General features: G+C 56.0%; 1 protein-coding gene across 1 annotated transcript in view; it reads left to right on the forward strand.

Moving 5' to 3' along the window:
* The window catches only part of HSPG2 (heparan sulfate proteoglycan 2), a 97,870-nt gene that overhangs the window by 28,613 nt on the left and 42,158 nt on the right, over window positions 1–27,099 (forward strand). The window contains exons 2-33 of the mRNA XM_081055038.1: window positions 3,908–4,043; window positions 4,599–4,643; window positions 9,525–9,634; window positions 9,735–9,793; window positions 10,109–10,269; window positions 11,836–11,964; window positions 12,247–12,450; window positions 12,532–12,651; window positions 14,760–14,891; window positions 15,057–15,201; window positions 15,295–15,446; window positions 15,540–15,689; window positions 18,021–18,184; window positions 18,672–18,851; window positions 18,954–19,150; window positions 19,244–19,391; window positions 20,099–20,226; window positions 20,364–20,450; window positions 20,528–20,586; window positions 20,756–20,823; window positions 21,715–21,855; window positions 21,972–22,148; window positions 22,315–22,494; window positions 22,621–22,739; window positions 23,378–23,489; window positions 23,668–23,781; window positions 23,865–23,992; window positions 24,341–24,427; window positions 24,932–24,981; window positions 25,310–25,404; window positions 25,730–25,870; window positions 26,261–26,452. Of these exons, the coding sequence (XP_080911164.1) occupies window positions 3,908–4,043; window positions 4,599–4,643; window positions 9,525–9,634; window positions 9,735–9,793; window positions 10,109–10,269; window positions 11,836–11,964; window positions 12,247–12,450; window positions 12,532–12,651; window positions 14,760–14,891; window positions 15,057–15,201; window positions 15,295–15,446; window positions 15,540–15,689; window positions 18,021–18,184; window positions 18,672–18,851; window positions 18,954–19,150; window positions 19,244–19,391; window positions 20,099–20,226; window positions 20,364–20,450; window positions 20,528–20,586; window positions 20,756–20,823; window positions 21,715–21,855; window positions 21,972–22,148; window positions 22,315–22,494; window positions 22,621–22,739; window positions 23,378–23,489; window positions 23,668–23,781; window positions 23,865–23,992; window positions 24,341–24,427; window positions 24,932–24,981; window positions 25,310–25,404; window positions 25,730–25,870; window positions 26,261–26,452 (4,110 nt within the window). The remainder of the gene's footprint in view (window positions 1–3,907; window positions 4,044–4,598; window positions 4,644–9,524; window positions 9,635–9,734; window positions 9,794–10,108; window positions 10,270–11,835; window positions 11,965–12,246; window positions 12,451–12,531; window positions 12,652–14,759; window positions 14,892–15,056; window positions 15,202–15,294; window positions 15,447–15,539; window positions 15,690–18,020; window positions 18,185–18,671; window positions 18,852–18,953; window positions 19,151–19,243; window positions 19,392–20,098; window positions 20,227–20,363; window positions 20,451–20,527; window positions 20,587–20,755; window positions 20,824–21,714; window positions 21,856–21,971; window positions 22,149–22,314; window positions 22,495–22,620; window positions 22,740–23,377; window positions 23,490–23,667; window positions 23,782–23,864; window positions 23,993–24,340; window positions 24,428–24,931; window positions 24,982–25,309; window positions 25,405–25,729; window positions 25,871–26,260; window positions 26,453–27,099) is intronic.

Genomic DNA, 27,099 nt, shown 5'->3' on the forward strand with positions numbered 1-27,099 from the left:
GTCATCCATCCGACTCCTTTGCCTGCCCAAAGTACTGGGTTCCTCTGGGAGGAAGCAGAGCTCCCTCACAGCCAGAGATAGGCTGGAAGGGAGGAAACCTGGGTTCCATTTCTCTTTTGACTTTAAAGTCACAGATGGCTCTCCTTGGAAAGTTAGGTACCTGCTGCATGGCTCCAGGCCACTGCCAGCTCATGCACCCCATGACCATCCTGGGAGCTGGTCGGGTTGGGGATGGGACCAGCTAGCCCTGGGCTTCCTGGCCCAGCTCAGTCCTTCCTCCTTTCCTGGTGAGCAGGGGAGTTGGGGTAGGGAGCCTGGAGGTCCTGGGTCACTTGTCACTGCCAGCTGCTCACCTGGGATCTTAGGCAAGTTTCCTCCTCTATGAAAGGGGGCCATTCACACCTGCTCAGCCACCTCAGGGGTCATTGTCAGGATCAAATGACACTGAGGCTGAGGAAATGCTCTGTAAATCGTGCAATGCGATGTGGTTGAGAAGGCTTTGCAGGAGTGACTCTCCAGTGACCTCTGTGAGTTCTGGCTCATTCCACAGCCCTTGTTACAGAGGCAGTATGGTGCAGTGGTAAGAGCTTAGTCATTGGAGCCAGACCACCAGGGTTCCAATCCCACCTCTACGACCTGCTAGGTCTTCAAGCAGGTGACCTGACTCTGCTCCATTTCCCCATTTTTACAGTGGTGCTATTTAACACCTACACATCGAAGTCCTTAAAGGTGTGCCTGGTGCCCAATAAATTAGTTCTCATTATTCCTCAAGTAGACCCTGGACTTTCCAGGTCTGAATCCAAGTTCCCGTCTACGGTCAAGCCTCAGGCTCCTTTGGGCTCTTTCTGAAGCCTCTTTCCGGTCTGGCTTGCTCTCCCCTCCCAGCTGTGAAATACAGCTGCTAGAACCTTTTGAGCTTCAGCTTTTCACAAGTGAAGTTTCTCCGCTTGCTGGCTTGGCCCTTGCTGCAGGCCCTGACCTGACCTTGGAGCCTTGGGTCCTGGGGAGGGGGCTGCAAGCAAGGGCAGGCTGGCATGTAGAGGGCCCATTCTCTGGGGTTCCTGGGGTGGGAGGGGCTCTGTCCAGGCCCGACATGCTCTGGATTTTCTCTCTCTCCTCTCACTGCAGATGTGTGTTCTGGGCATTTTTTTCCAAGCTGAATCTCACTTTCCTATTTATTTCCTGTCCAGTTCCCCCACCTCCCGCCCCAGCTTCTCCCTCCCTGCGAGAAATTCTGAACCTTCCTCACCACCAGGGTGCTTTCTCCTTTCCAGACAGCGGTCTGGAGTCTAGCGGGTGCCAGGAATCTCTGTGTCCCATGCAGCCCTCTTCTGCCTTGCTTGCCTGGGGAAGAGGAAGGTATGGCAATGACACACAGAGAATCCTCCCCAGGTGGTGAGCCGCCAAGCCTGTCGCTCTAACCTCCTCTGCCCAGTGTGGGTGCCCCTGCACCACCCTAGCCTCATACTCCCCTTAGGTCAGTCAGGGTCTACTCAGGCCCCACTTCCCACCCAGTGGAAGCATTGCCCTCTACCCCTAATCAGGGGAGGAGGGAGAACCCCTGGGGGGCGCTGACCTTGTGAGTGTCAGAATCCCCTGAGCTTACATGACTAACCTCCCGCCTGGGGGTGGAGAGAGCCTGACTCAGTGGCTCTGAGAAGCAGTCCAGGAATCTATTTCTCACCATCTCCTGGGAGTTCTAAAGCTCACTCCTGGATGTGAACCTCATGGCACAGCCCAGAAGTCCACTGATCATCCAGGACAGGGATGGGCACTTGTCTAGAGGGAGAGGGTGGGGAGAGGAGAAGGAATAGGAGGAGGGGTTTGCCCATGGATTGTGGGGCGAGGGGTGTTAGGCCATAGCAAAGGATAAAGTGGTCAGTGGAGGCCTTACACAAGGTCTGGTAGCACTGTCAACCCAAAGATGACCAAATGGCACCAGCCTCTGCCCCCAGGGGCCTCCCAGCCTAGCAAGGAAGATTCATGTAGACGTGTGGAGGTGGATGGAACCTTCGAAGCAAGTCACCTTCAGGAAGCAGCTAGAATTAATAGGTAATGGCATTTTTGTCCATCCATTCATGCATGTATTGAACACAGTTGATGAGAAGCTAGAGATGAATTACTCACAGTACCTGCCCTCAAGGTGCTTCTATTCCAGTAGAGGTACAGCATGAGCCCAGCCTAGGGGTATAGGTGGCTGGGAAGGGCAAGGAGTCAGGACAAAGTCTCCCAGAAGTTTTCTTTCTGGTCATCTGTATTGAGGTGTAAATTATGTACAACAAAATGTACCAGTTTCAAGTGTGTAGTTCAGTCATGACAAGGAGATGTCTGTGCCCAGGGAGCCATCACTCCAAAAGGCTCCCTCATGCCCCTTCCCGGGCAGCCCCACACCGCCCCTGGTCCCAGGCAACTACCGATCTGGCTGTCACTATAGATTAGACATTTTCCCTCAAGAGTTTCAGACAGTACGGAGACTTTTGTGTCTGGCTTCTTTCACTCAGTATAATCTATTCGAGGTTCCTCCATGTTGCTGTGCGTATCTGTACTTCATTCCTTTTGATTACTGCGCAGTTGGAGTGGGTGATGTTTAGCTGAGTTTTGGAGGATGAATTGAAGTTAGCCAGATACACAAAGGAAGGAAGGGCATTCAGACAGGCACCCGCGTGAGAAAAGGCCCGAGGCCCCCGGCCACGGACTATGTGAAGCTGCCGGTGGAGAGGGAGAGGGATAGGCTGTTGCTTCAGTCTTCTCTTCCCCGTGGCCCTTTCTGCTGCTGCCACCACCTTGTCTAGCCAGTGAGGGCTGGGTTTGGTTTTTACAAGTGAGACCATTTCCTTCTAGCCAGGCTGGTCTCCCCAGATAGGGCTGAGGCCAGGGCAGGGCATGAGACGCTCCTGCCAGGCCATCTGGAGCTGGGTGTGTGTTACGGGGCCACAGTTAATCCATGCACACTTGCGTGTGTGTGAGGCGGGGGTGGGGGGTGGAGTGGGGGCGGGAAGTTCTGAGGCTCCACCGGGTTTGTTTTCCTCTCAATGATCTGGTAAAACTCTTTTGGATACATCTCGATCTTGTTTAAGGAAAAGAGGCATTCCCTGCCCATCACATGTGAGGAAGGCAGGTATGTTGGCTGCTGGGGCCGTCCCGCTCAAACCTTCAGGGTGCAGGGTCTCAGCAGCTCCCAGTGGAGGTTGTGCTGGGCTCAGCAGCAGCCTGAGGTCCCGTGGAGTTGACACCACGCCTGTCCTGCTCCCACTCAGCCCCGTTGCTGGGCTCCACCCCTGCCTCTGCACAGATGATCCTGTGAATGCGGCAGAAAGCGCCTGAACTAATTTTCCAGCATGGCTGGAATGTGTTCCCTGTGGCCTGGAGATGTGGAGGCCAGACGGAGGCAGAAAGAGGTGGCCAAGATGGCCTGGGGGGAGCGGCTGTTGGAGGCAACAGCTTTACTCACCCTCAGTTTCTGCTTCTGTCCTGCACCCAAGCTGACCTTCTCCACCTTCCACCTACCCATGTTTCCATCTTTGTTGGCCCAGGTCACCCTTTACATGCCTGTGTCCCCCTGTCCGCTAACTCATGTTCTGGATATCCCTTGCTTTCTCCAAAGAAAGAAGAGGCATCACTTACCAAAGTGATTTGAATTTCATCTGTTTGTTGGAGGATTCATTCACTTGGTGCATTTGTAGGTTTGGGCTCAGAGGCCTCCAGGGGCTAATGGGATTTGGGGAAACTGAGTCCAAAACAGTGATTCAGCCCCAGCCTGACTCTTTTAGCTAAACCAACTCTGACTGACTTAACCACTGGAGGGCTTTGGGGTGGAACTCTGGGTCCCACTTGAAGGGAGGGGAGGGGACCTGGGCTTGGCAGGAGCTGGAGAGTGTGATGCAGTTGGCTGTCTCCTCTCGCACAGGTGACCCACGGGTTGAAGGCGTACGATGGCTTGTCTCTGCCCGAGGATGCAGAAACGGTCACAGTGGGCCGGGCTGGCTGGAGCTACTTAGACCTTTCTGACGACGAGGACTTGCTAGCTGATGAAGCCTCTGGAGGTGGGCAGAGGGTGCCGGTGGCTGGGAGTGGAGGTGGGGAAGGGCAGAGTTGGGGTTCTTCTCCCTGGGCCTTAAAGAGTCCCCGGGAAGCTTGCTCAAGGTGGCGCCTCAAGAGATGGGGTAAGAGCTGTGTGTGTCCTGAGCCCTGGTCCCGGTGACCCCAGCATTCGCCACTTACAACTTGTGGGACCCTGGGCTGGAGGCGGTTCCTGTACTATGGCAGGCCCCTCCTGGCACGGGATGGTCAGGACCGCTGGGGAAGGTGGTGGGCAACGCACAGTGGAGGACGATTACCATCCCTACTCTCCATCCTCCTGCTCACACCTGGAGGCCAGGGTGGCCTGGCCTCTCCCACCCAGCCGCCCTTGGTTCACAGCCTCTCTGATGGAGGCTTCCAGACCTACCTCCCCAGGCCAGCCCTCCCTAGGCGTGGGGAGGAGATAACACTTATGTTTTTATGACCTTCCCCATTATGTGTCCAGAACAGTGCCTGATACCCAGTAGGTACGCAACAAATGTTTCTTATTGCTGAATAAGTCTCTCTTTTGCTTGCAGATGGCCTGGGCAGCGGGGACATAGGTAGTGGGGACTTCCAGATGGGTAAGTTGCTGGGGGCATCCCGCAGGCTCCCATTCTGTCCTTGGGGAAGCCCCAAATCAGGTCTTCCCAGTCACAGAGATGGGGTTGAGGGCCTTGAGGACTCCTTGAGCCTGCATGCCTGTGGTCTTGTACCTGCTGAGTGACACTTGTATGAACTGGCTAGCCTGGGCCTCTCCGGGGTGGGGTCACCTCCCTTCTGCTGGCTTCTCAGGGGCATCCAAACACTAGAGGGTGGCGTCCTAGCTGGGCCAGTGCAGACAGGAGGGTGGGCCCCTGAGTGGAGTTGTCCTGACTGTGACCTCCCAACCCCTGGGACTCAGACACCGCCTGAAGCTATTCCACGTATAGGTCTCTGCGGGGCTATAGGACACCTGGGAGCTGGGTGGGGCCTGGGAGTGGGTGTCAGGTGGGCCCTATGCACACAGCTCACACCCCAGAATGACCTGTGCTGATGCGCCCCAGGGAGCTGCCTCTTGCCTGTGGGTCCCTGGTCCCGTCCACCCTGTCCATTTGGAGATATCTGTGGCCCCTCCCATGGGGCCGCCCGCTGCAGTAGCTGTGCCCACTCTGAGTCGTCCTTGCCAGTCCATCTCCCCACTATGAGAAGCAGCTCTGAGGGCAGGAGAGCCCAGGGGTGGAAGAAGGGTGAAGATGGGGTGTAGCAGCTGGGGAGGGCCTGAGAGCAGGGCGGGAACCTTTCCTTGTGGGTAGAGTCCATCTGTGGGAAGAAGTGGGGCTTTAGAACCTTTGGACCCAAGCCCTGGCACCGACTGGCTGCCCTTGGGGCAGGTCCACGCAGCTGGGCTGAATCTCAGCCTGGAAGGCAGCAAGTATGTCTCTGATTCCCAGCCTGCCCGCTTCTGCCTTGCCCAAGGGCAGTGCCCTCCCTGTGCTGCTAAACAAGGGGCATCCCGACCGTGATGGGGCCATCCCTCACTGTGTCCCCTGCCTGGGCCCTGGCCCAGCCCCAGAACCTAGGATGCAGCCCCTGAGATGGCTCCTCCCCTCTCCTCTTCCCTCGACAGGGCTGTGGCCCTGTCCCACCTCCTCACCTGCAGTCCGTGGACTCCTCCTTGATAGCTCCTGCCCACCTCTCCTCACCCAGTTTCCTTCCATCTTCTGACTTGTCTTTCCCACTTTTGTCTGCCCTGCTTTGATACCTGTCTCCATGTCTCTCCTGCTCCCCGCTTCCCCTCGCTGGGCTGTCTCCTTCCTACTCTTGGTGTTTCTCTCGTCTGTGCCTCACCCTCTGTCTCACTCTGTGTCTTTCTTCCTCTGTCTGTTTGGCTCACCCTCTCTGCCCCATCTCTCTTTGTTTTTCCCTCCCTTCTGCCTTTGTCTCGCCTTCTCTCTCTCATTCTCCCCCCACTTTTTCTGTGTCTTTGTCTCCATCTCTGGGTCTGTCTCTATCTCTCTGTGTCTGTCTTTCCCGCCTCTCCATCGGTCTCGTTCTCTCTCCATGTCTCTGTCTCTCTGGATTTCTCCACCTCCTTCCATCTCTGTCGCTCCTCTCCTCCCTGTCTGCTCCTCTACTCTGCAGGCCCTGGGCCGCCCCTGGGCCACCCTCCCATGGCTGGCATGATGGTCTTGGAGCCTGATGAGGAGTCTCCTCTTAGTAAGTGATCTGCCGGCCAGGTGGGGACTCATTCTCCTTCTCTCCCTCCCCACCCTCTCTCCCAGCTTTCCCTTCTCACTCCTTTTCCTTCCTCTTCTTTTCCTTCCCAGTCAGCACTTGGTCACACTGGAGACCCAGCCTGCAGGGCCTGGGGGCCAGGCGAGCCAGTGCTCTGTCCCAGATGGCCTACCTGCTCCCCTGCCCTGCTCAGGACACAGTCAGACCCCATCTGGTCACTCAGTCTGAACACAGTGAGCTAGGCCTGGTGTTTCCCCACAGAGTACTGGTTGGGCAGGGATGGGTGCAGCAACCCCACAGGGAATAAGGCCCTGGAATCTGGAGGCGAGTACATCTTCCTCAGGACTGGCCGATCCTGGGCCTACCCAAGGGACCCAGAGGGACCCAGGGCTGAGGTTCGGGGAGCCTGGGTGTGTGGGAGTTCTGCTGAGCAAGGACTGAGCATGGGAAGTAGGTGAGGTAGCCTGTATCCCCCACCCCACCGCGGGTGCAGGATAGCTCTGGGCCTTCTATCCCTCAGGGTGCTCTCCAGCAGGAGGGCCAGGAGGCAGGCCCCGGCTGGCTGGCCGGGGCAAGCACCCAGCAAACACTCCCACCCGCGGGCAGCACCACTGCCTTCCAGCACCCTCAGGTCTGGGGGCTGGTTCCTGAAACAGACAGGCCTCGCCTTCTTCTCTAACCCTCAGGCACCGGCTGCAGGGAAACAGCTCAGAGTGGGATATGGAGGGGGCTTGCCCTGACCTGCCCCTGATCTGGAAGAAAGCCGGTAGTGGGGTCAGGCTGGAGGGTCCATGCCCTTCCCAGGCCTGAGTAGAAAGAAGCTTTGTGGAGCCCCGGCCCCTCCCCCGGGATCGGGCACATTCCTGGGCAGAGGCCTGGCCTCCTCGCCCGCGCCGTGCCGCAGGGCTGAGGCCAGGGCCCAGGGTGGGGGGACTCTCAATGGGCCTCTGTGCCCGCTCACAAGGGGCCTCTGTGGCCAAGCTCATGGCCCCCACACTCCAGCCCCCAGAACCCCGCCCACCTGGTACCCAGGAGCCCAGCCCGGCACCATCCCTGTGGCTCAGAGCAGGCAAGACTGCCCTCACAAGCACCCTCTCTTGGGGTAGGAGTCCACTCCTGTACCTTGCTTGATCCCCATGGGGCTTGCTCAGCTCGAGCCACAGAGGGAAAGCGTCCTGGCTCTGGGAGGGCATGGACACCTGTGGGCTTGACAGTGAAGAGGGAAGAGGACAGGCCTTATGGTCTGGCCAGCTGATGCCACTGTCTGTTCTGCCAGCTATATGCTGGTCATCTGTCACCTCTGCAAGCCCACTTCTGCCTCAGGGACTTTGCAGCTATTGTTCCCTCAGCCTGGAATGCTACCCTCCCAGATAGCTTCTCTTCCTCCAAGCATCCGTTTTTAGGAGAGGCCTTCCCTGGCCACGCGGTGAAAGCAGCAGCCCACCTCCATATATTCCTCGCTCATGTGTTTCATTTCCTTCCTCCTCTCACTAAAAAGTGACCTCCATGGGGACAGGAATTATCTTTTGTAGAGTTCACTGCCATCTGCCCTGCCTATAGAACACTGCCTGTCATACAGTAGGCTCTCAATATAGATTTGTTAAAACAATGAATGCGTCCCTGAGTTGGGAAGAAATAAAAGCAATCCATTCCTCAGGTTCGTTGTAAAGACCAGAGAGTAATTACAGCGAAACTGTGCAGCCCCTGGTGTGCGCCAGACACTGTTGTAAGCATTTTACATTTGTTAACTTACTTAATCCTCACACTAGCCCTCTGGGTGGGCACTACTATTATCCCCATTTTATAGATAAGAAAAGTGAGTCTTAGGTTAAGTAACTTGCTCAAGGTCACAGGGCTATAACTGGCAATTTTGCTCCGGAGGCTGAGCTTTGAACCACTTAAACACTACCTCTCCTATGGTAATAGTTTGTATTATATCGCACCTACTGTTTGCCAGGCTCTGTGCTAAGCACTTTGTACATATTTTAAACTCATTTGTAACTCACGTCAACTCAGTATTTATAATGTACATCTTAATTCACGCATATGAATTAGTGCATAAACAATCTTGTACATAATAGGGGCTCCAGAAATGATTGTGTGTCTGTCGGGGGGGTGTACACACCAGTCTATGTAAACCATAGGCATACGGTATGGATTGATTCAGCATCTGGTACTGTCAGTGCCAGGCTTTTTTCTAAGCACTGTGTGTGCGTATGTGTGTATACACATATATATGATTAATATACAACTCATATTCACAATTTCTATATTCCATGAACATTATGAGATTTAATGTGTACAAACTGTGCGTAGTAGGTGCTTAAGAAACAATAGTTCTATGTGTATGCTCACACCAGTCTGCTAGGAATTGATTCAGCCATCACTTATTCGGCCCCTACTATGTGCCAGGTGCTGTGCAAGCACTGGTGAAGGAGATCCATGGTTCCCCCCATCAAGTTTATAGTCTAGAGATTCTCTAGTGCTTGCTCCATGCCAGGTGCTGTATCTAAGTGTACAGGGAGGTGGTGCATGTAAGCATGAGATCGCTTATTCCCTGTGCAACCCAGTGTGATCAATGTCATTAATGTCCCCATTTGACCGAGGAGCAAACAGAAGCTCAGAGAGATGAGGTCAGTGCCTAAGGTGTGGCTGCCCTCAGAACCCGTGATTTTCGTGATGAGGCTCAATGGCCCGTGTGTACCCAGGCGGGTCCATGGGATGTGGGGTAGACGGTGCTCTGACAGGAGAAGCAGAGGGGCTGGAGGAGCGCAGAGGAGGGGGTTTCTAAACCAGAGAAGGTTGGGGGAGGAGGGCAGTTCAGGCAGTCTTCTTGGAGGAGGTGATGGTTGAGTTGAGCCCTGAGGGATGAGTGGGAACTGGCCAGGGAAGAGTGGGAAAACATATCATGGTCACTCCCCTGGAAGCCCTTTCTTGCCCAGCCTTCCCATGGAGGTCTCCCTTTCTGCACCATTGCTTGGTTTCTGGATCAGGCCATTTTCCCAGTTGGTTGAAGCCCCTCACTCAAGGGTGAGCCTCGGCTTTGACCCTTCGGCAGGCCAGCCAGTGCCACTGCTGCATGTGCTGATAGGGGCAGTTCTGGACATAGCTTCAGGCACATACATGTCAGCCTCAGCCAGAGGCCTCTGGGGACCATCCCCCCATATCCACCCACTGGCCTGGTCACTTGACATCATGAAAGGCCAGGCTGGGCCCTTCATGGTGATTCCCCCTTCTCCTTCCTACAGTTTATTTCCGGGCCCTTGTAAATTTCACTCGCTCCATCGAATACAGCCCTCAGTTGGAGGATGCGAGCTCTGAGGCATTCCGAGAGGTGTCCGAGGCTGTGGTGGACACGGTGAGGTGAAGGGGCTCGGGGGGCTCACCGGGGGTGGCAGGGCAGGGCTGAGGATGACATGAAGGTCTCTAGAGGCTGATGGTGCTGTGTCCCTCCCCAGCTGGAGTCAGAATACTTGAAGATTCCCGGAGACCAGATTGTCAGTGTGGTGTTCATCAAGTGAGAAGGGTCCCTGGGGGCTGTGGAGGGATGAGGGGTAACCCAGACAGAGCTGACAAGGCTAGGGGAAAGCCTGGGTGCCAAGAGGAGACACAGGACAGGCCTAATTGCGTGAATCTCTACTGGTGGAAATTTAGGAATTGATGGGGGTACAACTGGGACCTTAACTTGCCCTGCTTGGGGGATAGGCTGTCCAGGAGCAGGGCAGGGGTCAAAAGATCTGGCGTAAGCAGCAGGCCTGCAGGGGGCCGAGGGAGGCGCTGAGACCTCAGCCATCTTCCTCACCCTGCTCCCCTGTCCCCTGCCCATCCCTAGGGAGCTGGACGGCTGGGTCTTTGTGGAGTTGGATGTGGGCTCCGAGGGGAATGCGGACGGGGCTCAGATTCAGGAGGTGCTTCAGACAGTCATCTCCAGCGGCTCCATCGCCTCCTACGTCACCTCTCCCCAAGGATTCCAGTTTCGACGCCTGGGCACAGGTGAGTCCATCCTGGAGCCTGGGGTCACCTCCTCCAGTTTCTCGGACTCGTGTGGGCCCCCTTCGAGTGTCCCCACCATGGGCTTTGTTTGCTTGGGCTTGCACACCACTAGGGACAGGGAGCTCACCACCTTAGGAGTCTGACTCATCAATCTATGCCGTCTTGGCTTGGGGTGAGCATAATCTGTTTCTTCTAACCCTTAGGCCCAATTTCTGCTCTCTGTCGACCTCTATACAGTGAGAATAAGTTAATAATGCCTTTCTTCATGTGGTACTTTCAGGTGCAAGACACTTTTGTGTTTACTAATTACCAACAATTATTTCCTGAGCTCTGACTATACGCTAAGCACTCTGTAAGGCCCTTATATACAACCTCCCATTCAGTCTTCCCAAGAATTCCTGCAAGGAGGTATTATTCCTCCTGTTTTAGAGATGAGGGTAAGGAGGCCCAGACAGGGAAAATGGCTTGTTCAAATCCACACACTCAAATCATGGAAAAGCCAGAGTTTAAACCTGTGTCTATGCCAGTCTTTCCAGAATCTGTGACGAGATAAGATGAGAAATAGATGAGAAACTGAGGCTCAGAGAGAATAGGAAATTGGCCCAAAGCCACACAGCTCTTAGATGCAAAGGGCTGGCCTGGCCTCCTTGCTATCAGTTGGCTCAGGGTTCTTTTCGCTTCACCCTCTGTCTCCCTGAGTCTTTTCTTCTGTAGGCCAAACAGTCCCAGTTCATTCCTCACACGTTACGGGTCTCAGCCCTGTCTCCATCTCAGTCCCCTCTCCTGGGAAGGTTCCAGCATGTTACCATCTCTGACTCAGTGAAACCCAGAACTAAACAAACTCCACCCCTACCATGGTGTAACCCAATCAGAAAACAATAGTGAAACCGTTACCTCCTTCATTCTGCACTTAAAACCTGGAGATCAATTTCATTCTTTTAGCATCCCCAGGCCCAGGTCTGAAGATGGCTGGGGGTCCAGCCCACTTTTCAGTCAATCTTCCCGGCTAGGGATGGTAGGATGGGCCTGGCTCACCCTGAAGCCCACAGCTCCCAGGTCCCCGGCGGGATGGCTACTGATCACACCTTCCTTTCCAGCACAGACACCCCCGCCCCCCTTGGCCGCTGTGGCGGTCGCAGTGACACCAGGTGAGAGTGTAAGCCAGACCCAGGCCCAGCTGGGTAACTAAAGTTAATGGATGGAGGGGAAGGAAGGATGAGGGCACGATGGCTGGGCATAGCTCACCAGCCACCCCTTCTCCCCTTCCTCTTTGTCCTTGCTGGACCAGGTTGTGGCTTGCTTGTGTGTGACGTAGTGGTTGCATGTATGTGGCATGTTAACTGTGTGGGGTCTGTGTTAGGGCTGGGTGAGGCTATTGCCACATATCCATATCCCGTGTGTGCTGTGGATGTGTCCACCACGTGTTCCTTGCCCTCGCTGAGTCTGCCAGAAATCACATGGCCTGATGTAGGGCACCAGCCCACTGCCAGCCCTACAGTGCCTGTGCCGTCCGTACGACCTTCCACAACCTTCCACCTGCCTCTCTGACTCCCTCCAACCCCACAGTGCCCCATGTCTCGAGAGTCTGCACCGAGAACGAGTTTGCCTGCCACAGCCACAATGAATGTGTGGCCCTGGAGTATCGCTGCGACCGGAGGCCTGACTGCAAGGACATGTCTGATGAGCTCGATTGTGGTGAGAGGCTATCTGGGGGCACAGTGGCCTGCAGATGCCAGGGGAAGGTCAGGCTGTGCCTGGGCCTCCAAGTCAGTCTGGGCTGTGATGTTTTGGTGCAGGCAGAAGGGTCTGAGGGAGGTGGGCAGGGACACGGAAGGGTGAGGACAGGGCCAGGGGCATTAGCTGTGGCAGGGAGGGCCTGGGGATTGTTGGGGGAAGGGGGGAGGAGCCATGGATGGATGGGCTCTGTCCACAGAGGAGCCAGTCCCAGAGTTCAGCTCCATCCCACCCCCTTTGCAGAGATATCAGCTACACTTCCCCAGCCAGAGGCAACGCGGCAGCTACCAGTCACCCCTGCTCCCCAGCCTCTGTTCCCCGAGACACCCAGGCCCATGCCCTGTGGGCCCCATGAGGCCACGTGCCGCAGCGGGCACTGCATCCCCAAAGCCTATGTCTGCGATGGGCAGGAGGACTGCAAGGACGGCAGTGATGAGCTGGACTGTGGTGAGGACGGCGTGGGGGCGCAGGGGGCGGGGACGCTGGCCGCGGGAGGGTCTCTGGCTGAACCCTGCCTGGTCCACCCAGAACCCACTCCACCCTGTGAGCCCAACGAGTTCGCCTGTGGCAACGGGCACTGTGTCCTGAAGCTATGGCGCTGTGATGGCGACCCTGACTGTGACGACCGCACCGATGAAGCCGACTGCCGTGAGTGTCCCAGGCTGCACCGGGAGCCCCCGCCCCACCCAGGCCTCGTGCTCCCTGCCCCGGCCCATGCCCTCTGGGGCAGGTTTGTTTGCTTTCCCTGGCTGAGTGAGGCAGACCCTGGGGACAAACTTTAAAGTGTATCTCTCTCTGACCCCAACAACAAGGGCCTTTTGCTCTGAGCTGACCTCTGTAGCAAGCAGTACGGCCAGACTGCCCGTGATTCATGTCTCTGTATTTCTTTATTTTTGTTACCATGAATCTTGCCTTTGGTATTTGTCCTCATGTGTGGGTCAGATAAGTGGTTGAGAGGGCTTGATACACCAGAGGGCCTTGATATGGGGTCCTTGATGTATGTCTGTGTGTGTGTCAAAGCCTTCCCCGTATGGGCCGAGAGGCTTTTCACCTAGAGCTGATTCTTATTTGTCCCTCCATCATCCCAGCTCTTATCCATCTATCCATTCAACCATCCATTGTCCACCTGTCCTTCCATCCATCTGTCCAACATTCTTCTTTCCTCCCATCCATCTATCCACCCACCCATTTATCCAACTATCCATCCATCTGTTGTCTCTCTATCTGCACAGCTCACCCACGCATCTCAACATCCTTCCTCCGATCTATCTTGCCATCCATTCATCATCCCATCCATTCATTATCCATTTTCCAGCTCTCTATCTGTCATCCCACCATTTGTTGTCCGTCTGTCCATTCATCGATTTGTTCAACATCCTTCCTTCCTTCATCTATCTCTCTATCCATTTATCATCCATCCATCATCTTTCTTTCCTGTTCCCTGTCCATCCATCCATCTATCCATATAGCCAACATCTTTCCTCCCTCCTGTCCATCTGCCAACCTTTCATCTAGCCATTGCCCTCCTTTCCATCTGACATCCATCAATCTAGCCAATGTTATAGGCATTATGACTGTTCAGTGGGTGAGGTTGGAGTCAGAGACCACATTGGATAGCATCTCGTGTGGCCTGTCCTTTGAAGTGAGATTGAGGATAATCTTCAACCCATTTCTCTGTGACTGTGGGTCACATTGTCTAAGTGCACGATGACATGTGTGCTGTCCGCTGGTCCAGCTTCCCTCACCTGCCCTATTCCAAAGTAAACACGGCAGCGAGGCCGCATCATGCCTCAGCCTGGCAGTGTTATGATGACTTTCCTGTGTCTCTAAGCTTGCTGGACAGCATGGCCCCCGGGGAGAGAGAAAGTCATTGAGGGCTGTCGTTGAAAAGCCCTTCTCAGAGGCCTTTGCTGGGAAACAGTCAGAGGAAGGCCTGTTGATAGCGCTCAGGACAGAGAACGTGCAAGCTGGCTGGCTTTGGGGGCTTGTAGAGTAGTAAGACAGAGGTCCCCGAGGAAGTGTCAGTAGACAGCTACCTCCTGGCCTCCTCTCAGTTCCTTCTCTGTGGAAGCGTGGCCTCCACTCCTGTACCACTCTACCCTCTCCTTTCCTGTCTGTGTGTCTGTCCCAAGCTCAGTCTCCCCGAAGAAGAACGTCAGTCACATCTAGTAGAAACGACTACCTGGGGCCCAGGCCTGGCACCAGGCCAACTCTAGGCCTCTGGCCAGTCCACAGGTCAGGTGCCTCCCCTGGGCCAGTGAGAGGGGGACAGAGCAGCAAAGTCTGGGCTGTGCAGGCCCCTTGCAAGGCCTTTCCAGTAGAGAACTGCCCTGGGTAGTACCCAGAATCCTGAGATACCGGCCACTTTGGCTGTGCCTTTGACAGGGGCCTTGGTTTCTGAGGGTGGCCAACTATGGGAGGAACTGAATGACTGTGACCTGCCAGGTGTAACTCTGTTTTGGGGAATGCAGGTGGAGTGAGTGAGTGTATGGGCTGGCGTGGGTGGGGGAGGGGAGGTCAGGGTAACGTGACGAGCCGCTTGATGGAAGACTGGTGACTGACATGTGGGCAGCGTTGTGGAAGTAGTGTCTGGGTCTGGTCAGGGCAACTGTGTCATGTAGGCGAGATGAGAGAGCAAGATCTTGGGAACACCTGGGGAAGGTGAACAGGATGGGCTGTGGGCCTAGATCAGAAGTGGAGGTGGTCCTTCCTAAGGGCAGTGCCTGCTGCCCACACCACCTGGCTCTGTCCCCTAGCTGCCAAGCGCCCTGAGGACGTGTGCGGGCCCACGCAGTTCCGCTGTGTCTCCACGAACAAGTGCATCTCGGCCAGCTTCCACTGTGATGAGGAGAACGACTGTCTTGACCACAGTGACGAGTTTGGCTGCAGTGAGCAGGGAGCTGGGGGGCGAGCTGGGGGCCCTGGGCTGGGTTCCAGGTAGCCCCATCCACAGTCTTAGCCTTGACTCTCTCCTGCCTGACTCCTCTGAGCCGTTCCCCCTACTCCTCCTCCCTTTGCCCCTCATACCCCTCACTCCTACTCCCGTCTCCCAGTGCCCCCCCAGGTGGTGACCCCTCCCCAGGAGTCAATCCAGGCTTCCCGGGGCCAGACAGTGACCTTCACCTGTGTGGCCATCGGCGTCCCCACCCCCATCATCAACTGGCGGCTCAACTGGGGCCACATTCCCTCTCATCCCAGGTGCAGCTCTGGGCCGGGGTGGAGGCTGGGACTGTAGGGGAGGCTGAGCCAGTGGCCCAGGCCTAACCCCGCCTCTGCTTCGGGGCCCGTCAGGGTGACAGTGACCAGCGAGGGAGGCCGTAGCACACTGACCATCCGAGACGTGAAGGAGGCAGACCAGGGTGCCTATACCTGTGAGGCCATAAACGCCCGAGGCATGGTGTTCGGCATTCCGGACGGTGTCCTGGAGCTCGTTCCTCAGCGAGGTACCACCAACAGGCCGGCGGGCACCGGGCACGGGGCTGGAGCCAGGGCTGCCTGCTGGGGGACCGGCAACAACCCACTTCTGTGCCGCCCAGCAGGGCCCTGCCCCGATGGGCACTTCTACCTGGAGCACAGCGCCTCCTGCCTGCCCTGCTTCTGCTTTGGCGTCACCAACGTGTGCCAGAGCAGCCGCCGCTTCCGAGACCAGATCCGGCTACGCTTCGACCAGCCCGGTGACTTCAAGGGTGCGTTGGCGGGTGGGCAGACGCTGTGGTGGGCACCAGGTTCCAGCCAGCTTAGAGAGAAGGTAGACACGGGAGAGCAGCATGTGCTGGACACGTGGGGCCAGGTGCGGGAGGGACACAGGGTTGCTGAAGAAATGCTGAGCCCTGTGAGAAGAGCGTTTCAGGGGGGAAAACAAACATTTCTTAGGAAAAGTCAGATCCACACTTGATGTTTGCCCGCTTCAGGTTATGAAGAAAATGGGCTCTGGAGCCAGATTTCTGGTTCAGATCCTGACTCTGATCCTTACTGCCTGTGTGCCCTTGGTCAAGTGCCTAACTTGGGTCTCAGTTTTCTCATCTATAAAATGGGGAGAAAATACCTTCCAGGTTGTTGTATGGACTTAATGGGTTAATATATGTTAGCCTCTGAATAGTGCTCGGCCCATGGTAAGTGCCCAGTAAGTATTTCCTAAAGTCATCCTCATTATCCTCATCCTGACAGACCGAGAGGTGCCGTTGTCCCCAGTGCATTAGAGCCCAGGCTTTGGCATCTTCTTAGCCTGAGGCTGACCTCCAGCTTCACCAATTCCTGACTGTGTGACTTTGGGCAAGTCTCTTAGCTTCTCTGGGCCTGTATTCCCAAACATAAAAGCAGGCATCTGGACTCAGTTCTCTCTGGCTCTGAGAAACAAAATGGCATGGGCCCCGACGTCAGACCCTCCAGGGTTCAAGTCCTAGCCTGTCATTTACCACCTGATGGCAGGCAGCCCCTCATCTCGTTTCCTTCATCATAGAGAATTAAATGCAAGTGGAGGGTTGGCACCTGATACAGTAAGCACTCAACACACATTGCCTATTATGTCCCTTTGTTGGCTGAGGAACCTCAAAGTGACTCATAAAACGTAATTACCCCCCAAAGTTGTCCCCCAGTATATTTAGAATAATAATGGCCATGACCACCACACTCAGTTGGCACTGGGGCTTGACTCCCACAGTCTATAGTCCTGGCAAGGTTGGGGCTGTTTTTACTGTTTTCCTATGAGGACCCCAAGCCTCTGACAGGTTGTGGGGCTTCTCTGGGGTCACACAGATCTTTAAAGGCAGAACTGGCCCTCAGGCCTGTCTGATTGGAATCAGGATAATCAGGGCTGGCGGGGATTCCAGGGCGAGTAGGTGGTCTGTACGTGGATAAAGAGGGGGCAAAAAGCATCCCTGGGAGGGAGGGAGGAAGGCAGGCGTGGAGCCCTTTAGCCTGATCTTGGGGGCTGTGTGTGGTCATTCTGCATATAAGGTGCTGGACTCCTCCATGGTTGCAGGGGTATATTTAAGATTAAGGAGAAAAGCTATTGGCAGACAGATGTAGGTGCAGGGTACGGAAGAACATTCTAAGAGTCAAAACTGTCCAGATTTGGGGGGGACTGCCTTTGGAAGTAATCAGCGCCCCATCCCTGAGAGCTGTCCAGTGTCACTAGCCACGTGTGACTATTTCAATTTTTAAAACTAATTCAGTTCCCCAGCCACTCTAGTCACATTTCAACTGCTCAGTAGCCACCTGTGGTTAGTGGCTACCATATTGGATATAACACATTTCCATCATCACAGAAACGTCTCCTGGATGGTTGGTGCTGCCCTAGAGATCTGGGTGGATGCTGTAGAGAGAATTCCTCTGTGTGTGTGTGTGTGTGTGTGTGTGTGTGTGTGTGTGTGTGTGTGTGTGTAGGAGAGGGTTAGACTAGATGACCTGGCATAGTAACAGCAACAATTACACCTGATAATTTTTTTTGAGCACTTCGTTTTTGCCACACTGTTTTAAGCATTTTATATCAGTTTGCTCATTTTACCTTCCTAATGACCCTGTGAAGTAAGCCACTATTATCCCATTTTACATACAAGGAAACTGAGGTCTTTGCCCAGACTCACATATCTGGAGGGTGGTGGTACCGGGACTTGGATGCCTGTCCTGGAGCCCTCTTTTGTTCTCTACTGCCCCCTGAGGACTGTTCCAACCCTGATAGTTATAGATCTCTTGGCAAGCAAAAGGCTCTGAGAAAGCCTGCTACAAAGAATCCCCTTGACCTTTCTTTGACCCTGTGGTTCCCACATGGTTCCCAACCATCATTCCACAGCATTGGCTTTCCTTAGAGCATTTTTGAGAAATGCTGCTCCAAAATTTCAGGAGGAAAAGAATTCCTCTTTTTTTTTTTTTTTTTTTTTTTTGGGAGAGAGACAAAAGTTCTCTCTACATCAGATTTCTCCCAGAACTTTTCTGTCTTTCTGAGTTTTCAACCATCAAGGTGACTGTCTTGGGCAGACATGTGCTATGGTTTTCACCCTCCCTTTTGCCACCCGCAGGCGTCAACGTGACAATGCCTTCGCAGCCTGGCATGCCCCCTCTGTCCTCCACCCAGCTGCAGATCGACCCTGCTGTGGAAGAGTTCCAGCTGGTCGACCTGTCTCGGCGCTTCCTAGTCCACGACTCTTTCTGGGCTCTGCCTGAGCAGTTCCTAGGCAACAAGGTGAGGGGGCCAGGCGGCCACCCTGGATAGGGAAAGGGCCGAGCCCCTTCCCACATGCTCAGAACCTGCCTGGGCTCTGCTCCCTCTGAAGGTGGTGGGCAGCAGGGTGGACTCAGCCATGGGGAAAGGTATGGTCGTGCCCCAGCACAGCCCCCTGAGGACAGCGGCTCCTTCATCCTGCCCGCCCCTCCTGAGTTGGGAGGAACACTGACTCAGCCTTCAGAAAGCCCTCCGACACCACTCCCACACGTGGGCTGGGTTCAGGGCCCCCCTTCTGGCCTCCTGGGCACCTTCCACACAGCAGCGTCATACTCCCCCGCCACATCAGACTGAGCACCCCAAAGGGAGAGCCTAGGTCCCACCCGTCTCTGTTCCCCTGTGCCCAGCTCCATGCCAGGCACACAATGAGTGAGGGAGGAGGGGGACACACAGTGGGCATCAAGCACACCCACGGCTGCCCTGCCCTGATCTGCCCTGTTGTGGCCAGGTGGACTCCTACGGTGGCTCCCTGCGGTACAAGGTGCGCTACGAGGTGGCACGTGGCACGCTGGAGCCTTTGCAGCGGCCCGATGTGGTCCTTGTCGGTGCCGGATATCGCCTACTCTCCCGAGGCCACACGCCCACGCAGCCTGGTGCTCTGAACCAGCGCCAGGTCCAGTTCTCTGAGGTGGGTAGTGCCTAAGCCCTCGGGTGGGGTTGGAGGGAGTACAGTCAGGGCAGGTGCTAATGCATGACCCCCCCACACACACACCCCTTTGTCTGCACTCAGGAGCACTGGGTCCATGAGTCTGGCCAGCCCGTGCAGCGGGCAGAGATAATGCAGGTGCTGCAAAGCCTGGAGGCCGTGCTCATCCAGACAGTGTACAACGCCAAGATGGCCAGCGTGGGGCTGAGCGACATCTCCATGGATACCACTGTCACCTACACCACGAGCCACGGCCGCGCCCACAGCGTAGAGGAATGCAGGTGCCTGAATCAGCAGGGACCCTGGCAAGGATGGGGGAGAAACGGCAGAGCCTCATAGTTTCTGCAGCCACTGTCTTGGTCCTGTCCCCCTAGATGCCCTATTGGCTATTCTGGCTTGTCCTGTGAGAGCTGTGACGCCCGTTTCACCCGAGTGCCCGGTGGGCTCTACCTGGGTACCTGCTCTGGCTGCAACTGCAATGGTCATGCCAACTCTTGTGACCCTGTGTATGGCCACTGCCTGGTGAGTAGTGCCAGCTGGCACTTGGACGCTGGCTAGGGGCAGGGGTTAAGGACAGGGTGGGAGGCCCAGGCAGAGGTTTTCTTGTGCCTACAAGCTTAGCACAGCCTCCAGAATGTCTGCCTTGGCTGCCAGACAAGCTATCATGACCTCTCGGTGCATTAACAGAGATATAACGTCACTTCAGACAAGGGAAGTGAAAGTCCTATTCTCTTCCACCCTGGAAAATACTGTGTAAAGTGTGGCCCTTAGCAGGGCAGCCCTAAGAGGAAGGAGCCTACATTAATTCTTAGAAATAGTGGAGAGAGCTGGGATTGTGGACCTATCAGACGAGAAGGCTCTAGCAGGAAAAACTATTATCTCCTAAATCTCTGAAGAGCTGTCAGGGATAGAAGGAATGGACTCCAGAGGGCAGGCCTGGTCAGTGGGTGCAGATTAGAAGAAGAAGGCAGGTTTAGGTCAGTATAAAGCAGGCATTTGGAACCTTCTGTGGGATGGGCTGCCATGCGAGGTGATGAGCTCCTCATCAGGATGCAGCTGGATACTCCCCTGTCTGCAAAGCTGTGGAGTTATTTCAGCATGATGGGGGAGGCGGAGCCACACAGCCTCAGAGACCCATCCTCAAGGAGCCCATCTGGTCCAGCATGGCCCCACAGTGGGGGCGGAGGGCTGCTCTACAGAACCCAGCCACTTTGTCCCCTTCCCCCTAGAATTGCCAACACAACACCGAGGGGCCACAGTGCAACAAATGCAAGGCCGGCTTCTTTGGGGACGCCACAAAGGCCACGGCCACTGCTTGCCGGCCCTGCCCTTGCCCATACATCGACGCTTCCCGCAGGTAGGACCCAGCTCAGGAGGGGGCAGATATGTCTGGGGGAGCGGGCAGTGCAGTAGGCTAGGGGCAGGGAGGTGGGAGACCTGACCTGGCTCATCATTGCAGCCCCGCCCCATGTCCAATCCACTTGACCCCCACAGATTCTCAGATACCTGCTTCCTGGACACAGATGGCCAAGCCACGTGCGATGCGTGTGCCCCAGGCTACACCGGCCGCCGCTGTGAGAGGTGAGAGAGGCCAGCGGAGGCTGGGGGGATCAGATGGGGGCATGGAAGTGCCACTGACAACCTGTTCTCTCCCCCAGCTGTGCCGCTGGATATGAGGGCAACCCCATCCAGCCAAGTGGGAAGTGCAGGCCCACCAGTGAGTATCATAGCCACTGTCCCCTGGCACCTCCCTGAGCTGCCCACTGGGCCCCAGACCTGGGGCCCAGCACAAATCCCATGATCCTTGGGAGCGACCCCATCCTGTCTGCCCTGACTATGTCTGTCCCATTCCCGCCTACCTGCCAACACCCACTTTGTGCCTCCAGACCAGGAGATTGTACGCTGTGATGAACGAGGCAGCATGGGGACGTCTGGGAAGGCCTGCCGCTGTAAGGTACACATGCCTCCCTTCCCCCACCTCGGGGCCTCGGCTTCCAGCACACAGTTGGGAGAGGGAGGAAGGAGGCTCCATCTTCTCCATAGCTCCTTGGCCAGTGGGTGGTAGCCTAGCCGGAGGCGGATGGGCTTGGGTGGCTAGTTTTGCCCCTCATGAGGTGTCCTGGCATCAGGAAGGAGCATTTGTTAGCAGTCAGGTGACCCAGGCTCAAACCTCAGGTACTTTGCTAGTCATTCTTTGGGCAACCATTGTATCTGTTCTGTATCTTTGCCTTTCCCGCACTTTAATTCTCACATGGACTCACGGACACAGTGATGTAGGTATTAGCATCACCTATTTACAGGTGAGGAAATGGAGGCTCAGAGGAGGGAAATCATTTGCATTAAGAGTGTCAATGGAAAAATGAACTGGACAGATTTTGGAGTCAAGCACTGCTGACCTTAAATCCCAGAGTGGATTAGCAAGCCAAGGGACCTTGTGGAAAATCATTTTCCATCCTCAGTTTCCTCATGTGAAGCATGGAGATATCACATACCTCTTAAGATAGTTGGAGGACTTAAATGAGATTATGGTTGAGCAGAAACTAGCAGGGCATGAAACACTCCACAAACAGTAGCAGTAATAATTGTAACCAGGTTGTTATATTTCAAATCTAAATTTATTTGTGAGCCCCCTAGCAACCAAAGAGAAAGGGGAAAAATGATTGGTGGCATAAGCTCCCAATAACTGGGACTTATTATTCACATGGTGGCAACCCTTCATACATGAGCTTTTTCCATGGCTCCCCCTGGCCTTGGGTCCCCATCTAGAGTGTGGGCAGATTAGGCCGGAAGCTCCAGACAGCTCCTCCCGTGACCCATCCTGCAGCTCCCATCTCTGTGCCTGCAGAACAACGTGGTGGGGCGCCTATGCAATGAGTGTGTCGCCGGCTCTTTCCACCTGAGTACCCACAACCCCGATGGCTGTCTCAAGTGCTTCTGCATGGGTGTCAGTCGTCAGTGCACCAGCTCCTCTTGGAGCCGAGCCCAGGTAACTATGTGAGGCAGGAGGGCGGGCAGACTGGCAGGACTGCCAAGCCCACGGCCGGGTGGACCAAGCACCAGTCTCAGGTCACAGCCCCATCCTGGCCTCTTCTCCTCTCTCAGGTGCAAGGGGCCTCTGAAGAGCCCACTCAGTTCAGTCTGATCAATGCCGCAGGCACCCACACCACCAGCATGGGCATCTCATCCCCCGCGCCTGGGGAACTGGTCTTCTCCTCCTTCCACAGCCTCCTATCTGGACCCTACTTCTGGAACCTCCCTGAGTGCTTCCGGGGGGACAAGGTAGGTAGGGGCTGGGAAGAGAAAGGGAATTCCAGGCAGCAGGAACAGCAAAGACTCGGAGTCAGGAGTGTCGTGGTGCTTTGGAGAAGAGGTGGGAGAGGTGGCTGGAGCAGTGGGAGGGCCTGACGGGGGACCCCAGGTGAGCGCTGTCCACCCTGTGTCCCAGGTGACCTCCTATGGAGGAGAGCTACGCTTCACAGTGACCCAGACGCCCCAGCCTGGCTCCCTGCCCCTGCACGGGCAGCCACTGGTGTCACTGCAGGGCAATGGCATCGTCTTAGAACATCATCCCTCCCGGGACCCAACCCCTGGCCAGCCCAGCACCTACACCGTGCCCTTCCGGGAGGTAAGTAACACTGTCACTGTCCCTGGAGCCTTCAGCGGCGGGGGTGAGCCCCCTGCTCCTCCCACTCAGGGGTGTCAATATCCCAGGACATCAGGGGATGTAGCTCATGTGTCCTTTCCTTGGCAGCAAGCATGGCAGCGGCCTGATAGGCAGCCGGCCACGCGGGAGCACCTGCTGATGGCACTGGCGGGCATCGACGCCCTCCTGATCCAGGCATCCTACAGCCAGCGGCCAGCTGAGAGCAGGTGTCTGGGGCGGGGGCGGGAGGCCAGAGGGGGCTTGAGCAGGCAGCTCCCGTCTAAGCGGTGTGATGCAGTGCGCGCAGGCTGCCTGCTCTGCCTCTCACAGGCTGTGTGGCCGTTTTGTGCCTCCGTCCCCCTGTCTGTAAAATAGAGATTATAACAGTACTTGCCCCACAGGGCTTGTCTCAGGTCAGGTTCCCGAGAAGCAAAGCCTGAGATGGGGAGTGGGGTGCACGTGATTAACAAGGGGAATGTGGAAGGGAGGGATGGAGAAAGGGAGGGGCACAGGAGGGAGAAGTGGCCAGGCAAGGAAGTGGTTTCAGGTAACGCCTCAGCCCCATCCCTGTGGAGCTCTGGACTCATCTTCTTTTGAGGCAAAGAGGCTTTTGTACCCTGGGTCAGTCTGTCATGGGTCACCCCAGGGGAGCAGGCTGGTGTGATCTTTCAGCGAGGAAGGCGCGCATTCCCTGGTGAAAGTTGTGGGGATAAGCCATTCGCCACAGCCCTCACAGCCACGGGGGGATGGTCGCCCCGAAGCATCACAACAGGGTGGTCGGGAGGATGAATGAGATAATCGCCTATAGGACTCCAGGGATGCCTGGCAGAGCAAGTGCTCATTCATAACGTCTTGTCACGCCCAGGATCTCTGGCATCAGCATGGATGTGGCTGTGCCGGAGGACACCGGCCAGGACCCTGCACTAGAAGTAGAACAGTGTACCTGCCCGCCTGGGTACCGTGGCCCATCCTGCCAGGTGAGCCCTGGGCCCCACACACCTGTCCAGCCAGCTCCCTCCACGGTCCTCCTGGGCTCCCCCTCCTTGGGCCCTCCTCACCTTCCCAGGCCCACCCCAGCCCCGCCACCCAGTGGTCCCTGCCCAGAGCCCAGCCGGGCCGAGGAAGCCCTTCCTACTGTCATCTTCCTTCCCCCAGGACTGTGACACAGGCTACACACGCATGCCCAGCGGCCTCTACCTGGGCACCTGCGAACGCTGCAGCTGCCATGGACACACGGAAGTCTGTGAGCCTGAAACAGGTGCCTGCCAGGTGAGTCGCACTCTCCATCCTTCCTACCCCAGGGATCTGTGGCTTCTAGGGGCCCGACCTTAACCCATGCTCTGCCTCTCCAGGGCTGCCAGCACCACACTGAGGGCCCACGGTGTGAGCAGTGCCAGCCAGGATACTACGGGGACGCCCAGCAGGGGACACCGCAGGACTGCCAGCCATGCCCATGCTATGGAGCCCCTGCTGCTGGCCAGTGCGTCCAGGCCCTCCCTGCACCTGCCCTTTCCTGAAATGTCCACTGCCTTCTCCCAGACTCCCTTCCTCCCAGGCCCTTCTGAGAGGCAGTGATTAAATCCTGGCCTTACCACTTCCTCGATGTGTCATTTTTATATATGATACATTTCCCTCTCTGGGTCTCAACTTCCTCATCTGTGAAATGGGGATAATGATATACTCTACCTTGGCCTTAGCACAGGGCCTGGCACAAGACTTGCCCTCAGAATACATTAGTTTACCTGTCCAATCTTCCTCTCCCTTCCCCTCTGATCTTGAAGGAAGAGCTGCTGACCTTCTAACTGGAAATTTGTCCCCACACTCTCAGGTCCACCCATACTTGCTTTTTGGACACAGATAGCCACCCTACCTGTGATGCGTGCTCCCCAGGCCACAGTGGGCGTCACTGTGAGAGGTAAGGTGGGCGGTGGACAGGGTGTGGAATGTGCAGGTGTGGCTGCCCCTGGAGTCAGGCTGGGCGCAGCCTTCCTGACCAGCAGGGCCAAAAGCCTCCCACTCACGTCACACAAGCCCCCAGCAGACAACCTGAGAGCCTAAACCTTGAGCCTGGCATTTGAGATCCTTAGAGATCTGGGCCTGCAGTTCACCTCCAACCCCTAGCACCCCCTGCCCCAGCCAAGCCAGTCTTCCCAGAAAACCCCTCATTCTTGTGAAGCGCCTAGGTCCAATGCCTGATCAGGCTAACTCACTGGCTCTGTGGCCTCGGAAACATCCCTGCTCTTCTCCCAGCTATCCCCCCCTCTGTAAAATGAATGAGTTGGACAAATTGGTTCCTTCTAGTCCTGTGAAGTCATTGAGTCCAATACAGGGTCCCCAGAGCAATCCCGGGCTCATAGCAGGTTCGCCAGGATTCTGTGGTTCTACCTTCCATTCATCCAATTGCTTTTTCTCTCCATAGGTGTGCCCCAGGTTACTACGGCAATCCCAGCCAGGGCCAGCCATGCCGAAGTAAGTAGGGCTGGGGATGCTTTTGGTGTCGGGGTATCAGTCTCCCCCAGGGGTGGAGCTAAGACAGGACCTCTGTTCTATGACCTGGGGCAAGTAACTTTACCTTTCTGAGCCTCAGCTTCTTTACCTGTAAATTGGGGCTAGTAAAAGGCCCCCCGCCACCATCCCGGAGAGCTGCTGTGAATGTGTAGAATGCCTGCTTACACATGTGTTTATTAGAAATAAACACTTCCTCTTTTGGTGGTGAGTTAGATGCCCATGGGGTGATGGAAATGGGGGCGCTTGGTGGCAGGCTTGGAGTTCCAGCTGTGGCTTTCCTTTACCTCAGGAGACGGCCAAATGCCAGAGCCAATCGGCTGTGGCTGTGATCCCCAGGGCAGCGTCAGCAGCCAGTGCGATGCTGCTGGCCAATGCCAGTGCAAGGTTAGTCCAAACCCTTGCCCTCTGCAAGGCTCTGAACCACAGCCACAGCGGTTGCCAGGTCTTTGCTCTCACCATACCCTCAGGGCTGTCCCTGCACCCCCACTACCTTTCCCCAGAGGGTCCCTCTCTGCCCCACTGCTTGAGGCCTGGTGGGAATTCAGGCAACAGCTGATGGGAGCTGGGGCCGTGGCATAGGGGCCTGGGCATAGGGGCAGCAGGGGCTCTAACTGCCAGAAGTGGCTGGGAAGTCTGGCCTCACAGTTGGCTGGCAGTGCAAGAGACCCAGCCGCACTCCCCACACCCACCTTTCCATCCATCCTCCCAGGCCCAGGTGGAAGGACTCACCTGCAGCCACTGCCGGCCCCACCACTTCCACCTGAGTGCCAGCAACCCTGACGGCTGCCTGCCCTGCTTCTGCATGGGCATTACCCAGCAGTGTGCCAGCTCTTCCTACACCCGCCACCAGGTAAGGGCCTGAACACGCCCAGCACTGGGGCCTGCTGCCTGCCTCTCCCTTGGTCATCAATGGGGCAAGTCAGAAGCCTGGCCCAGTGGCATCCCCATTGCCTGTGAGGACACCTATCCCCATGCCCACATTTTTGCCCGTGTAAGCACAGATCCCAGCAACCTTCGCCCCTACCCTATTACTCTCCCATGACCCCATTATTGCTTATGTTAGCTCTCAATCCAACTCCCCCTGATTCCCCCAAATATCTTCCCCATTCCCCCATTATTTTGGGCCCAGTCCTGATCTCAGCAACCCCCATTACCCACCCTAATGCCCTCCCATGCCCCTCCCCCACCAGGGTGCTGGCCATAGTGCCCAGGCTGATACCCATCCTCCTTCTGCTGCCAGATCTCCACCCGCTTTGCCCCTGGGGACTTCCAAGGCTTTGCCCTGGTGAACCCGCAGCGGAACAGCCGCCTGACAGGAGGCTTCACCGTGGAACCTGTGCCTGAAGGTGCCCAGCTCTCTTTCGGCAACTTTGCCCACCTTGGCCACGAGTCCTTCTACTGGCAGCTACCGGAGACGTACCAGGGAGACAAGGTGTGAGGCACAGTGGGGCTGGCAGGCCCTCCCTGATAGTCAGCTCTGAGCCAGGCCGCTGCCGAGCCCTGAGGCCAGTGCGGATTCAGACACACATTGACCTCAGAGCAGTCTGGGCCGGCAACAGGTGTCAGCCGTATTCTGGTTAAATGCATGGCCTTTGGGGTCAGAGAGGCCTCAGTCTAAACCCAGCTCTGCCACTTACCAGCTGGCTGCCTTTTGATAAGCCTCAGCTCCAGGGTGGCTGAGAGGATTGGAGATCATGGCTGGCACATAGTAAGTGCTCACCTGTTAATGATTATTAGCTTCCGTGCAGTTAGGTCCTGGGCGAGGCCCTCAAAACACAAGGACAAATGAGACACAGTTTCAGTTTCGTTCATTTGCTCACTCAAAATTCAGCTCTGTGCTCGGTGTGGGGCATAACAATAATTCTTGTTATAGGTCATATTTATTGAGCTCTGGCTCTGTGCTTGGCACTGTTCCAAGCACTTTTACATGTCATAAGTCACAGCTGTATGAGCCATGTACTATGACTACCTATCTCATCAGTGAGGTGATCCCTAAGGTGAGAGGTTTGTTTGGTAAGTTGTCTGAGCTCCCACAGCCAGAAGATGGCAATGCTGGGATTCAGGTCCAGGTCTGAAGCC

The sequence above is a fragment of the Rhinolophus hipposideros genome (genome assembly GCF_964194185.1).
Source record: "Rhinolophus hipposideros genome assembly, chromosome: 8".
Taxonomy (NCBI): Eukaryota; Metazoa; Chordata; class Mammalia; order Chiroptera; family Rhinolophidae; genus Rhinolophus; species Rhinolophus hipposideros.